This window comes from Sarcophilus harrisii, chromosome 3, assembly GCF_902635505.1.
Source record: "Sarcophilus harrisii chromosome 3, mSarHar1.11, whole genome shotgun sequence".
Taxonomy (NCBI): Eukaryota; Metazoa; Chordata; class Mammalia; order Dasyuromorphia; family Dasyuridae; genus Sarcophilus; species Sarcophilus harrisii.
The window spans coordinates 159,806,201-159,822,148 of NC_045428.1; the positions used below are offsets into that span (position 1 = coordinate 159,806,201).

Here is a 15,948-nt window from a genome sequence, read left to right on the forward strand (position 1 = left end):
AGATTTCTTTAGATTTTCTTTGACAATTAGCTCATTCAGTCTTTAAGTGGTAAAATATTCACTTTGTCTTTTTTCTCAGTGCTTCACATATATTACTATGTGAAGTAATTCTTTTTTTTAAAATTTATTTAATAGCCTTTTATTTACAGGTTATATGCATGGGTAACTTTACACCGTTAACAATTGCCAAACCTCTTGTTCCAATTTTTCACCTCTTACCCCCCACCCCCTCCCCTAGATGGCAGGATGACCAGTAGATGTTAAATACATTAAAATATAAATTAGATTATGTGAAGTAATTCTAACAATGACAGTTAATTCATACCAGAATCACATTCAAACTTTTTATTATCCAAAGATATTATTTTCTCTTAAAAACATATGTCGTTGTCCATAGTCTCTTTGGGAGGGATTATTGAAGTGGGGTTTATATTTGAATGCTTTTCTTAGACCCAATACTGAATGTTAAACTCTGAAATCTTAATATATATTAATCACGATATCACAGTAATAAGAAGTCATGTGTGTGGTTCAGACTGGGAGGAAGCCCCGTTGGGAGCAGGGTCAACACTTTTAATCCCTAATGCAAATACCCCCTCCCACCACTGACCCTCATCCTTATTGGCTGAGGATAGATAAACGCAGGAATTACCCAAGAAATTGAACTTGACCAATAAGTACATAGTTGCCCATATTTGACCTAAACAGGGAGACACTGATGTCATAGGAGGATAACAGAAAGGGGACTTAAGTATGCCCTTAGGAGGATAGCAGGAAGGGGACTTTAGTATGCTCTTGACTTAATGCTTAAAGTCCTTCAGGCCTCCTCAAACTTTGAAATAGATGAAACCTTTCTCGATTTTCACAACTGTCTTGAAAGATCTCACCTCATCTCGTTCACATGGAAGGGATCTTAGTGATCATCTTGATATAGCCTAACAGAATTTGGTACTTGGAAATGACTTTAATGGCAATTTTTACATACCCCATGAATAAAAGGGCTTTTCACTATGTAATACCTGGATAGTAGAGGTTATTGAAAATATGATTGAAGACTTCCAAGTGGGGAAAAGCCATCCCCCTTTCAGAGACTGCCAATTCTTCTTTTGTATAGCTTTTATTGTTAGGAAGATTTTTCCCAGTCATGAAGACTTAGTTTACATTTCTAACCTTTTACTCTTTGCCCCTTTTTATGCCTTCTGTGGCAAAAAAAAAAACAAAAAACAAAAAAACATCCAAGTCTAATCCAATTCCACATTGTAGCTCTTTAGCTACTTGAATATATTCATCTACTCACCCCACCTAGAAACTTCTGATCTCCATACCAAAGAATTTCACATTCTTTGACTGATATCCATGATATGGACTCAAAACCCTTCACTATTTATAACTAGATACCAAATAATATGAAAAATGTATCCCCTGAAATGTAAATATATTAAAATGTTCACTATTTGAAGCTATAATTATGTAAAATATGATATCTGTCTAATGAAGATATGCAGTGAAGAATATGCAGATATTCAAATAATAAAATGGCTTCAGAGGACTCATCACTTGAAATGCTAGATCCTAAGATCTAGATGAACTCTCTTCTGGAAGTTAATATTATCTGACTAATAAGAAAATTGATAGTCCAGAGAAGTAAAGTGACTTGTTAGAATTTGAACTCAGATCTTTATTATTATTACAAATTCATTATCCTTTTCTCTATAACAAACTGGTTCATTATAGAACAAATTAATGAAATTTATGAAGAGCTTAAGTATAATTATGATTTAACTAATGAGGCAATATAGCAGAAAAATATAGAAAATCATCTTAGTGTGTTACATTGAAAATTATATAAAATGAGATTTTTTTCAAGGGTACCACTTAAATGTGAGTCTCATGGGATACATTTTAAAACAAAAAAAAAAAATCGTGCAAATATAATGCTGTTTTTGAGAGAAAAAATATTCAATCACCATTCATTTTATAAGGTAATTCTATCATCAGATTATGATTCCATGAGGAATTACATTTGGGACATATGATCTAACCAGGAATATAACTGACTTATCAGCAATGAGATATGTTATACTAAATTTCTACTGCAATATGAAATTAGGTATTGCTGTTTGAAATACGGGTAGAAATCGTAAATGCCATTCACCCCAGATAATGCAAGTTAATGCATCTGTAGAAAAGTAATCTGAATTATAAATTTCAATACTCAGGAGATACTTACAAAATAGAAATGTCTTGTATAAGGAAATATGCTCTTCTAATGTAATATAGTGGCAAAAAAATTCCATGCCTTTTTGTGGAGATGATAATGAAGCTATAAAGTGATGCTCTTTATAAAGAGTCAGAAAGAAGCTAGATGTCTAATTGTCAGATATACTTTAGAAATTATTCACTGGATTGAATAAAATATTAGAATTAATAGCTTTTAAGAGATCCTTTCCAATTCTAGTGATTTTCAATGTTTATTGTATGAAAACTAGGTCAGAAGTCTCTGATTTCAATAGACCCAAAGAGAATTTGGAGGTATTTCATCAAATTCCAAAATATTTTTTTTTAATACGTGAAGGAGTAGATACTTTCTCTGTCCAATCAAGACTATTTCTAAGTGTGACCAGAAAACACATTGCTCATATTCTAACCATTTTTATGATGAATATAAAATAATTAAAATAAAATGAATGCACCAGTCTCACTGTCACAGAGTAATAAAAAAATACATATTTTGATATTATTTAGTTGTTTTTAATTATGTCTGTTTCTTTGTAATCCTTTTTGGAGAGATTTTCTTGGCAAAGAATACTGAGTAGTTTACTTTTTCCTCCTCTAGACCATTTTACAGATAAGGAAACTGAAGCAAATAGAGTTAATTGACTTGCCCAGGGTCACAGAACTAGTGTCTGAAGCTGGATTTGAATTCAGGTCTTCTTCACTCTAAGCCTGATATTCTATCCATTGTACCACTTAGATGCCTAAAAATAGAACAAAAAGCAGTAGTCAATTGATATTTTATGCTATTCCATAACATATCTACATCTATAGACATCTATCTTTGTCTTTATAGCTCTTTAGCAACCTTCATCTATAATTATATAGCTATATAAATAAAGATATAAATAGATGGATATATAAAGAAATAGATACAGGTCTAAATATAGATATACCAGAGACAGATAAGCACCATAAGTAGAAACTTTGTAAGAAATATCTTAAGATATCATTTGTGTGCTACAGAGTTTGCTTAAAGTTTAAATGTCAATCAATTATAGCAGTATATTTGTATATTCTGCCATAACACATTTTGGAAGATACATTAAGATGAAATTTATTCATTTTGGTCATGTATACTTATTGTGTATATAATTTATATTTTAATATATTTAATGTCTACTGGTCATCCTGCCATCTAGGGGAGGGGGTGGGGGGGTAAGAGGTGAAAAATTGGAACAAGAGGTTTGGCAATTGTTAATGCTGTAAAGTTACCCATGCATATATCCTGTAAATAAAAGGCTATTAAATAAAAAATAAAAAAAGATGAAATTTATTAAAACTGTCTTAAAAATCAAATGTGAGTGCTATAGAAATATCTCCCAAAGAAAATAGTGGATAGTCCATCATTATAGTTTTGTAGGAGAAAATTTGGAAAGCACTTGGATATAAGTAGATGCAATAGAATGTAAGTTCTGTCATTTCAGGTACAATTTCTTTGTTGTTTTACTCTCAGTGCTGAGCACAATGCCTTGTATCTGATAGGTGCTTAGTAAATGCTTGATGAATAAATAATTGAATTCAAAATTCTACTCCAGTTATTTTCCTATAACTTTAATAGATTAAATTAGACATTTCCAAAGAAATACTAATTAGTGAATTAGGTTGATGTAGCTCTTAAGTTGTCCTTTAATGTTTAAAAGAATTGTATATATTTAACCTATATCAGATTGTTTGCTGTCTTGAAGAGGTGTAAGTAAGGGAGAGAGGGAGAAAAATTCAGAACACAAGGTTTTACAAAAATTATATTGAAAACTATCTTTATCTGTATTTGGAAAAATAAAATACTATTAAAAATAAATGTTATCCTTTATGTAAGCACCCACAAGAAAGATGATTCTTTACATAGCTTTTTGTGTTTTCATTAAAAAGTTGTTGTTCAGCAACAAGAAGATTATACAATGATTAATTCTGATGGGCATGGCTCTTTTCAACAGTGATTCCAGCACAAAATGCACGCAGCCCTCATCAAAAGCTGCACGCAGCTTCTAGCCTCTTTTTATAATTGTTTCAATTATAAAAAGAGGCAAATTGAACCTCAGTCCTTTCAGAGGACCTAACATGCAATGCCAAGGAACCTCTCTCTCCCTTTTGCATAGCAGCAACCCTCTGCTACTGAAATGATATTCTATTTCAATATTACCCCTTTTTACCTCTTTCTCACCTATTTCCCTAACAAGACTTTATGTCTGTCTGTTGGCATTTCTCTGCTAGAAATAGAAATAGAAATATACTTCTCTGTCGGGATCTTGCCACCAAGGAATTTGGTCTTTCTGTTCATGCATAGCTAAGGGTGACTTTCCAATGCCAATAATAAACTTCTTTTTGCTAGTCTAGCTTTTTGGGTTCATAAATACACTTATAAAGGACCTCTGCGCTACCAGAAGGGGGTTCCCACAAGTCCATGCCCTGGGCCGAATCCTAGGGGGGCATAACCTCAAACCTCTTCATTTGACTCCCTGACCTTCAGGAACCCCAAACCTCATCAGAGCTCAACATCCATATTTGATAAGCCCCCAAATGAATGTTACCTAGGAAAGAACTTGTTCAATAAAACGTCTGAGAAAGCTGAAAAGTAATCTGACATAAATTTAGGCTTAAACCAACAGCTTATACTATATTCAATTACAAATTCAAAGTATATATGTAACTTGGATGTTAGGCATTATATATTATTAAAGAAACAGAAGCATAATGATTCATATAATTTTCATTGCTGTGGGTAGATGAATTGGGATATAACAATTATAAAAGTTAAAAAAAAATTTCATTACCTAAAATTGAAAAAAAAATTACCCAAACAAAATTATTATAGATAAAGAAAGAAGAGAAATAGTCAGTGGTGGGATATATATATATATATATATATATTAAGGTAAAATTTTAGAATTTACAATATATAGATACATATTTAACAGAAAGCTATTTCTCAAAAAAGAAAAGTGGTTAACAGATGGGAACAAATAATTCTCAAAATATCTGCAAACTATTAATAATCACATGAAAAAATGTCCAAATCAATAATATTAAAAGTAATATGCATCCAAACAATTCTGGGAAGTTAATATCCAGTCCCAGGAAAAGGATGGGGATATTTGAGAGCTTCTTAAAGAAAAAAACAAAAATGAACTATTGGTGAATAGATAAAAATATTTTTAAAACAATAAATTGTGCTTTCCAAATTTTTTATCCTGTTTATATTTTGCTTCTACATATTTTTGCTTGCTATTGTCATCATCTTACTGACAATTCCTTGAGATCATAATGTTTTTTTTTTATTTGTTAGGTTTTGCCTTTCTTTGTATATCCAATATCTAGCATATTACCTGGAATGTAGTAAGTACTTAATAAATAATTGTTGACTGACTAAATTGAGTTTCTAAAGCTAAAAAGTCCATTTCCTTTGGTGTAGGTATTTAATTTCTAGGAATATAGCTTTAAGAATCTCACTAATGTAAAGAAAATAAAAATATTATATATCCCCAAATATTTATATAAATACTATTTGTAACAGCAAAGAATTGTAAAGGAAATAGATTCTCATTGGCTGAGGAATGGTTAACTAGGCCTGGTACTCATATGGGTAAAATAGCAGAGAAACATTTGCCCTGTTTAATTGCCAAATTATAGAAGTTATTATATTTAGTTTTCAGGGTATTTCCTAAAACCATATATTAAAATCTTATAACTTATTTCAAAGCAGTATTCCTGAATAAATTCATTATTATGAGAGAAATTTAAAAAAAAACACATCATACTCCCCTAATTAAATCATTCTCGAACAAAAGCGATGAGAAATAACTTTACTTTAAACTCCTAAGACTGAATTTTTAAAAGAAACCATTTTCTTTTAATAGAAAAGCTGTAAAATGTTGCACATAATGTGAGTGAACTTCAGCTCTTCTGCTACTTATTTCAAATGTGATAAATCAGTAAATAAAATTTTAAATATGGTAATTTTAGCATTCAAATCTCCAATAGCAAAAGAAATTCCATCACCCAAAGCTGTTTATTTGGGTCACTGGGATGTTCTGGCTCTTAGAGATAATTATATCCTTCCTTTCTATTGTATGCTTCATGCTATGGGAAATGTGTCATGGGATGGAAACGATTGGGAGACACCATTAGAGAATTAAATTAATGAGGCAAAGATAGAAGGTGAGTTATTACCCTGTCCACATTCTATTCTTTAACAAATAACTTGCAATCAAATGTTACAATACTATTATACATGATTTTAGCAATAGAAAATTACATTTGTTTGTTTTTGAGACTGGGTCTTTCTGTCTCACTTTCTGAATAGAACTGCTTTAGTTTCCATGGCTCAACTCCACTGAAGATCAATTTTGAAACTGATGTGTTTCATTTTTTACCAGGGCTGGTTGACCCCTCCTTAGATACCCTGGTAATCCAGTCTCAGGGACTCTTCATATTGTTGCCAAACTTAATGTAGATATCTAATCAGTTTAGCTCACTGCTGTTCAGAACTCCCTAACATGAGTGATCCATCAGCCTCAGCCTCTTCCATAACAGGGATTTTAAGATTATACCATCATGCTAGGTGGATAATGACATCTTTAAAACACTTACATAAAGATTATATGAGCATAACAATCCTTTTATGCAATAGTCTCTCTCAAGAAATGTGACATGATAAGGGAAAAACAAAGATGTAATAAAAAAAAATACTAGGATAAAGAGGATGATCTAAATAAATAGAAGTATAGAAGCCGATAGGAATGTATTTTATTTGGATCCACATGGTAGATCTTGGACCATGTAGTAGAAGTTGAAAAGAGGAAGATTTGGGCTTGAAACAAGGGGGAAAATCTTAACAATTAAAGCCATTAAAAATTGGAACAGACTTCCTCAACAAATACTGAGTTTATCAGTAGTGAAGGCCTCAAAAGGCCCCTAAATCATGTGGTTTTTGATGATATTGTACAATGGATTCTTGCCCAAATTTGGACTGGATGAAATTTTTGGTCAGATTTTGCCTAAATGAAATTATCTTTCTGGTATCTTCCAACTCTATTCTTCAATGATTCTCAAACTCATTTGTTATGAAAAAAATTGTCCAAGGATAAATCAGGCATAAGAAGCATCATGACGAGATGAATAGAATTATGACCTTTAAATTAGGAAGACTTGAGTGAAACTCCTCCTCTGACATATATTATCTGTGTGATTGTGGGCAAATAACTTGATAACTTAAAGTAAAACAACTCTAGAAGCCTACAAGTTATATCATATATGCATTTATATGCATTGCAAGATTAGGTTCCTGTACAGGTAATCCCTTCATTAGGAAGTCACTACTCTAAACAAAATAGCTATGATGTATATGTGTGTGTGTGTGTGTGTGTGTGTGTGTCTATACGTACCTATAGATGATATAGATAGATATAGATATATTTTTCTTTAAGTGGTCTACATGCCCAAAACCTTTAAGGAAACAAGAGCAGAATCAATAGTGAATTTATAATAAATTTAATATGATTTTAACATATTTAATATGTATTGGACTACCTACCATCTAGGAGAGGGGGTGGGGAGGAGGAGGGGATAATTTGGAACAGAAGTCTTTGCAAAAATCAATGTTGGAAAATTATCCATGCATATGTTTTGTAAATAAAAAGTTTTAATAAAAATATTTAATATGAAAATCTCTATATAATTTTCTTTTTTGATTTCCATTCAAATCTATAGGGGCTATGTGAAAGTTGAGACTTCACGGCCTGTCCCCTATCCACTGTGCCATCTAGTTGCTCCTTTCTTACTATTGTCTATGTTACCAGACACCCATTTATAAGTATCTTGTTATAACAAATTCACTAATTGCGCTCAGCTGGACTTTTCTTAAAACATTATTGAAAATTGTTGAAGCTGAAATGAAATAGATACATGCTTACAATATAAACAGGAGAGAGAAACACTGTAATGGACACATTAAAATGATTGAGTGCTGTTGGGTAGGATTGGTGGTGGAATAGCTGATAAGTCCAAAAAAAGCAAAACTACAAGATGCTAAGAAAATTAGATTCTTAATTATTTGTTACTTTATTGAATTAGTGATTATAAAGAATGCCTAAAAAGTTAAGATTACTATAAATTATCTTCTGATATTTACACTGAGTTCTTGGAATTAATACTATCTACTTGAGAATATATGTTGATGGAATGGAATGTTTTGTGATGGCTCTTTTATATCTGTTGGATCAATTCAGTACTAAATCTTTTCTATCCTTATATAATTTTTATTTTTCAGTGTCAGAAGTATTATGTTCTCTTCATCATTCTGACTACAGAAAAAGAATGGTTTCCTTTTATCATCTAGCTTGCTCTAAAAGACTGGTCTTTACTGTATTATTATGTAAATAGCAAAATATTTGAAATGATGGAAAATTTTTACTATTATTTAAGGAATAATAACTCATAATTCTAAACTTTTTGTTTATCTTTCTTTTGTATTATTAAATTAATGAATAAATCTTAAAATTTCCATTTAAACAAATATTATGGAAGTAATTATAAAATTCTGTTCTCTGTGGTTTGTATTTTTTTAAACTACATGCATATTAAATTTAATAGATGTGGTAACAAAAATATTCTGTGCCCTCTCCTGTACTTTCAAAAATTCACTCTAATTTTAAACAACTTTTCTTATATCTAGAAATTCTTCCTTATCACAAACTGCAAATAATTTTTTTATAAAAATCCATTTCTTTTCATTTTTAAATTCCTCAAATAAAAATGCACAAAGCCTTTTGACAGAGTTAATATTATCATACCTATTCCATAATTGAGGGAACTGAGACAGATAGACTTACCTAAGATTACACAGCTAGAAAGTATCTGAAGCTATATTTGAACTGGTCTTTTTGACTCTAGACCAAATGCTCTACTCACTTTACTACCTAACTGCTTTTAGGTTAATTGAATTGATTCTTTCTCCTCTGCTTACTTACTTTGCTCTCCCTGCACCTTTAATTATGCTGTTTCCTTTATCCAGAATTAACATGTGTCCTCGTTAGAACTAATTTCCTTAATGCACAATGCAAGTACTATCTCCCTCTATGAAATTTTGCCTGATTACACTATCGATTAGTAAAGATCTCAAATGATATTTGTTTTGTATCTCACAAATGTATGTGCTATTTAGTGCTGAGTATAAACATTTATAGTGCTTGGCTCATAGTGGTCACTTAATAAATGCTTATTGAATGATTGATAACTCTTTAGTTTTGTGTTTTATACTCTCAGTTTCCCTAACCAGACAATAAGATTACAATATAGATAGCATTTGTTATTTCTATTTCTTTGCATTGATCAATTAATCAAAAGCTTTGATTAAGTATCTTCTATGTATCACAGATTGTGTTAGATACTAGATACTTAATACAACCAACCCCTAAATATTCCAGTCCACAAGCAATTGGCATTCTGCTGGGGAAACAACTTATACACATATAAGTAAATATGCAATATTTACCAAGTAAATAAATTTATCATTATGTTGGAGACACACTAGTAAATTGAAGGATCAAGGAAAATTTCATGTAGGGCACAGCACTTAATACTGACTTTTGAGGGAAATTTGAAGGAAACTTCCACAAGTAACAATAGAGCGTTAGGGATAGACAGCTTGAACAAAGGCAAAGAGATAATAAGGAAATGGAATTATCATATTTGAAGCACAGGAAATAAAAAATATAGTGTGTGAGAGTTATGTTCACTACATACAATAAATACTAAATTGCTGCTTAATATATTAAACTGAAATAAAATTTTATCCTTCTTTTCTTTAGACTGGATAATCTTACCTTATTTCCTATTTGTCATTTTCCTATTGATTTTCCACTGTCTTCACTTTTCACAATCTTAGTATCCCTTTTAAGATGCCACATGCACCACTTCCCTCTTTGGCAAGAATATAGAAAAATCATACTCTTGTCAGAGCTTTTGGGGAGTTGGAACCAAAGAATCTTCAAGTATTGCATATTTGGAAAATGATTTATTATCACCTATTCATATTTTACAAGTTATTTTTTTCTTTTTCAATCCCAGTGTGCTCGCTATGATAATGTCTTCACTGCAGATATTCTCATTGAACAAGGAGTGAATGTAAATCATCAGGATGAGGACTTTTGGACACCAATGCACATTGCCTGTGCATGTGATCACCCTGATATTGTTCTGCTACTGCTTTTAGTAAGTAAAGGCTTTCTTCTGTGCCTATATGAAATATTAAATAATATTAAAAAGTTTATATCCTTAATTGATGAAGTCATAAAAATATTCACTAAATCATTTCAATAAATGTACATAGTCTGGTAGTTTAATTGTCTTAGAACCCTGATGAGAAATAATATAATAAAAAGTTGAAGTTTCTGATTGCATATCATAAATTGAGTTGTTTAAATGTGATGTCAGATGCCATTACTGGAAAGGGAAATACTCTTATATCCAGCAATTTGATTTCAAATAGGGAAGTCAGATATACATTTTTTTTTTCCTTCTCTCCATCACTTTCTTTTTTTTTAACTTAACTGGAAGAAAGAGATTTAAAAAAAACATATTTTAATTTCATGGGTCTTCATTATGTCAAATAAAATGTCCCCAAGAATAATAAAAAGATAAATTATTTCAAATTGTTTGAGCTAATTTCAGCTGCATGAAAATGAAAGCCTTTAATGACAGACAGAGGCATGTGAAGAATGAAAATCATATTGTAATTTAAGGTTATTTTCTTTTGTCTTTATTAGGCCTTTTGTTTCTAAGATTTTGGACTTTCATCTGAGCATCTATATATTCCTAATGTTGGGATGTGGGTGTTTTGGTTTGATTATTTTTAGCAAGGCATTAGAATACATATAAAAGAATTCTGGGAAAGAAGTAGAAATGTAGGAGGATAAATAACGGGAATCTTCCCTTCCTTTATGAAGGTTTAACAAAAGAACCATAAAAATGAAAATTACTCTTGAAAATAGGAATTTTCAGAACATGCCATAGATTTCTTTTTGGCTTATTTTCTTTTAACATCTCTTAGAAGTTTATATGAATATGTATGTCTATATACATATCCACATGTACATGTTTATATTTGTATGCACTGTATGAGAGTATGTAGACATACATATATGTATGTTTATAATAGGGGAAATGTATATCCCCTAAAATCTTCTTTTGTGTGCCTTTAGAGGAAATATAAACTTGGGCCAAAAAATAGGAAAATAATTAATTCCTTACAAATGATGAAGAGTCAATGAATCATTTCCATGTTTTCCACTTTCTAAAAGACCATCATATGAAATAGCAGAAAGAGCTACACTATAGATAATATATTTGAAGAACAATAGACAGGGAACAATTTAGTCAACACATAAGCATTGATGTTTCTTGAAGAAAAATGTGATCATATGATGTATTATAAACTACAGAATATTGGTGTGAAATCACCATCTTTGGTTGACTTTAGAAATGGCTTCCAGGGGCAGTTGGGGGAACAGTGGATAACGCACCATCTCCGAAGTCAGGAAGACCTGAGTTTAAATCTGGTCTCAGACACATAACACTTCCTAGCTGTGTGACCCTGGGCAAGTTCCTTAAATCTAATTGGCTCAGCCAAAAAAAAAAAAAAAAGGCTTCTAGTAGTGAGATCTTCTCTAGATGTGAGGAGATTGGAATGGATGAAGATTAATTTAGATTTTTTTTTCCAGTATGTGATTACAAAGATTTTTTTAATGTTTATTTTCAATATATTCTGGGGCAAAGCCCTTAATTGTTTTGAAGCAATTTTAAATATTTTTGTGTATTTAAATCATTTAAGAGGTTTTTGTTAATGGAATAAAAATATTACTATAAAATTTAATTTGATTGAGTTTGTTTGTAATTACCTATGTGATTTCCAATAGACTAGAATTAGCATCTCCTCCAGGAAGGTATTTCTCTATGGATTTTTCAGTAGCATTCTAAGATTTTTTTTTTATAATTCATAGTAGGTACATACTGTTTGTTTCCTCTATAATACCTTTATCCTCAAATAATGCAAAACTCCAGAAATAATGCAAATTGGTGACATGTTCATTGATGGTATCTCCTGATCAAGAGTGAATCACCTTTCATTAATTCATAGCCTGACGTTTTGTGTTATATTCTTCCCTTGCCATTGAAATTCTATATAAATTAGCTGAAAAGTATACAATTCCCTGGTACCTTATCAATTCAATTCTAGTCCACTCAAAAAGAAACTTTTAATAAGTGTCTTATTATGTGTCAAATACAATTCTTATGGCTGGGGATACAAACACACATACACAGACACACTTACCCCTAGTACCTGCTCTGAAGGAATGCATATTTACTGAAAGAAAACAACAAATATTATGTTTATACACATGTATGTATCTTATAAATATACATATACACACATATGTGTGTGTGAAATAAAAATAATAAAATATGAGAGAATGAAACTAGCAACTATAGATTTCAAGAAAGGTCCCTCATAGAAGATGAAAATCATAATGATCCTTGAAGATACTTAGGAATTCCAGAAGGTAAAGGTTTAAAGGGAGAACAGTCTAGGCATGGGGACATGGAAGCCTGGAAGTGATGTGTCTATCCATGACATGAGTGGGGAACAGCAAAAAAATAGTTGAACTTGACAAAAGAGTTTATGAAAGGTGTAATGAGAAATCAGCTTGGAAAGACAAGTTAGATACAGAGTATGAAGGGTATTGAAGGCTTGAGAGAGGAACTTATAATGTGGTGGCCTTGTAGGTTGAGAATTGGGAACATAAAGGAGAGATATTGTAGAAATAACATTGTTAAGATTTTAAAACTAATTGGGATATAGAAGGTAAAGGAGAATACAAACTTGAGATGCACTTTTTGGTCCCAGACCCTAGTGATTGACACATTTCTAGAGACAGAAAATCTTCAATCTTTATTCTCAGTAGAGGTGAAGAAGGATTGGAGGTGAAGGGGGATCAGAGGTGAAGGGGGATTAGCGATGTCAGCAACTGCGTCAAGAAGCCAGCCAGACCAGAAGCCAGCCAGACCAGAAGCCAGCCAGCAGTCTCTCCGCCCCTCTGCCTCCACCCACCAAAATCGTCATTTCCTATACAACACATTAGGATTTGCACAAAGAGTGGGTGGGGGCCATTCTTTCTCCAAGCATATATATTAATAGAGTATGATCCAATTACTATTTAGTCTCACGTGCTTGATACCTCAGTGCATCAACTCAAGCCTCAGCCCATTATACCAGCCAAATGCAAGAAGTTTTCTCATCTTTAAAATAGAAATTATAATACTTATATATATGATATATGTATATATATAATTTTTCATATATCTTAATTCAAGGCCATTCTTTGAGATGCTTTTCAGTTCATCCTTCCTAAAAATGTAGCACTCAGAAATAATGAGGTAGTTAAGATTTAAAACAAAACAATTTATTTAAATTATTCATTTAATTGAATATTTATTTTTGTATAGTGTCATGCTTGTTTTTAAATAGTGTTAAGGTTTCATTAAATTATACACAAAAGGTGATGTTGATACTGTTTTCACAGGAAAAAGATAACACCAATGTTATAGACTTCCGATATTAGTTTTAAAAAAGCATAACATCACTACAGTATTCAGAGCATGACAAGTGTCAGAATAACAGTTTAAATAGTATTTAAGTGGTGTGTTATTCAGCAAGTTCTTTAAGTTGTATTATTCTTTATATGTCAATTTGATGCTATTAACTCATGCTTAGTAGAACACAGGCTCTGAAATATTTTTCCTCCAGTAGGGAGGTTGGATTTAAATTCATGCAGTCACAATCTATTGCATAGTGTTTCTTATGAGAAGCAATATATTTGCTTGGAATGAATGATCAGTGTTAGTATTTAATTTTGTGGCCATTGAGAAGTTAATTTATTTATTCTTCTAAAAAGCAATATCTGTGTGTCTTTAGCTAACTCAAGGAATCTTCCATAGTCATAATTTAATTGTGTATAAATCTGGGAAAAGACAAGTCACTGCGTTAAAACTTCAGTTTCATGGATATATTTCTTCATTTTTATCAACAAATTCCAAAGGAAAGATGTGTAATGAGAGATGTAGATTATATAAAAATAATTTGATTTAGCTAAAAGACAAAGTCTTATGATTTTTGTGCCATAAATTGTCCTATATTGTTCTGAGAATTCCCTTTCTTAAAGCTTTGTTAGAATTACTGAATGCATATATAAGAATTTCATTCTATTTTCTAATTAGTATTTTTTGATGTGTCTATCAGAAGGACAAGTATATTTTGTGGTACACTGACTTTGTGAGCTTACAATATTAGACATTTGGGGTTGATTTTAAATCACAGTTGCCTGGAGTAGGAGTTAAATGCTATAAACACTGGCAGACTTTTTGCCAAATGAATTACTGAAGCAGATGGTACTACTCTTGTGCTAAATACCCACTAATTTTATACCCACTAGTTAAATCATACAGTTTTTACACAAAACAAAAAGTTATTCATTGAAATATCCTTCACTTGGGAATTTTTGCTAACCTAGCCAAAAAAAAATTATTCCTACAAACTAAAACATTTAAATTAATATCATTGCAAAGTAGGAAACTATTATTTGTCAATAGGGGAATTGAAATTTTAAATATTCAGGATATTAAAGATTCCTTCAATTTGCTTTCAATATTTAGGCACAGAAATTATTTTGTTAATATTTATGCCCTTAATTATTATACTGCTTTTGTCATTATAAAACTTCTTTAATACTCATAGCAACTTTGTAAAATAGGTATAACAAGATAAGCATCAAGTTAGGAATTATTTTTAAAATATTTTTATTTGGAGTGGTTTGGAAGAAAAGTCATTGATTCCTTGCTTTTACATCTTAGTTCTGTGTCCAATTAACATATATTTATTGAATGTCTATTATGTGTAATACATTTTCTTTTTTATTAAAGCTGTTAATTTTCAAAAATATGAAGATAATTTTCAGCATTCACCTTTGCAAAACCTTGTTTCACATTTTTCCTTCCCTTCCCCCCACCTCCTCCCCTAGAAAGTAACCCAATATATTAAACATGTGCAATTCTTCTATACATATTTTCACAATTATCATGGTGCACAAGAAAAATCAGATTAAAAAGGGAAAAACATGAGAAAGAAAATAAAAGTGCAATGCATTTTCCTAATTGTTATGGATGAAACAAAGATGAATAAGACATTGTTGCTACTCATGGAAAGATTACAATACAACAAAATATGTTATCATTTGTTTTTGCCAAATTAAATTTTATGTAGTGAGAAGAAACCCCCAAATTTGAAAGTTTCATGAAGAAATTTATTAGGTAGTAAAAAGAAAGAGAGAGAGAGAGAATCAGAGAGAAGGAATGTCTGTCTACCCAAATCTTTGTGAAATTACATTACATAGAGTTCACATAAAAGTATGAGGACATTTGACTGATTGAGCTCACATAGGCAGCAGGTAATCTCTAAGAGAAGGGTAACAACAGACTACAGCAAAGTGAATCAAAATGCAAGCTTTGGAGGAAGCCAAAACAAGCATAAGATGGGATTGAAGCATCCCTTACAACCATCTGGTTTCCTTGCAACAACTCTGAGGTCACTCAATCCTCTATAGTAGTAAACTTTTGAAGTTA

General features: G+C 31.2%; 1 protein-coding gene across 1 annotated transcript in view; it reads left to right on the forward strand.

Annotated features, from left to right (window-relative positions):
* The window catches only part of MYO16 (myosin XVI), a 713,480-nt gene that overhangs the window by 100,033 nt on the left and 597,499 nt on the right, over positions 1-15,948 (forward strand). Inside the window, exon 4 of the mRNA XM_031958702.1 lies at positions 10,342-10,485. Coding sequence (XP_031814562.1) covers positions 10,342-10,485 — 144 coding nt within the window. The remainder of the gene's footprint in view (positions 1-10,341; positions 10,486-15,948) is intronic.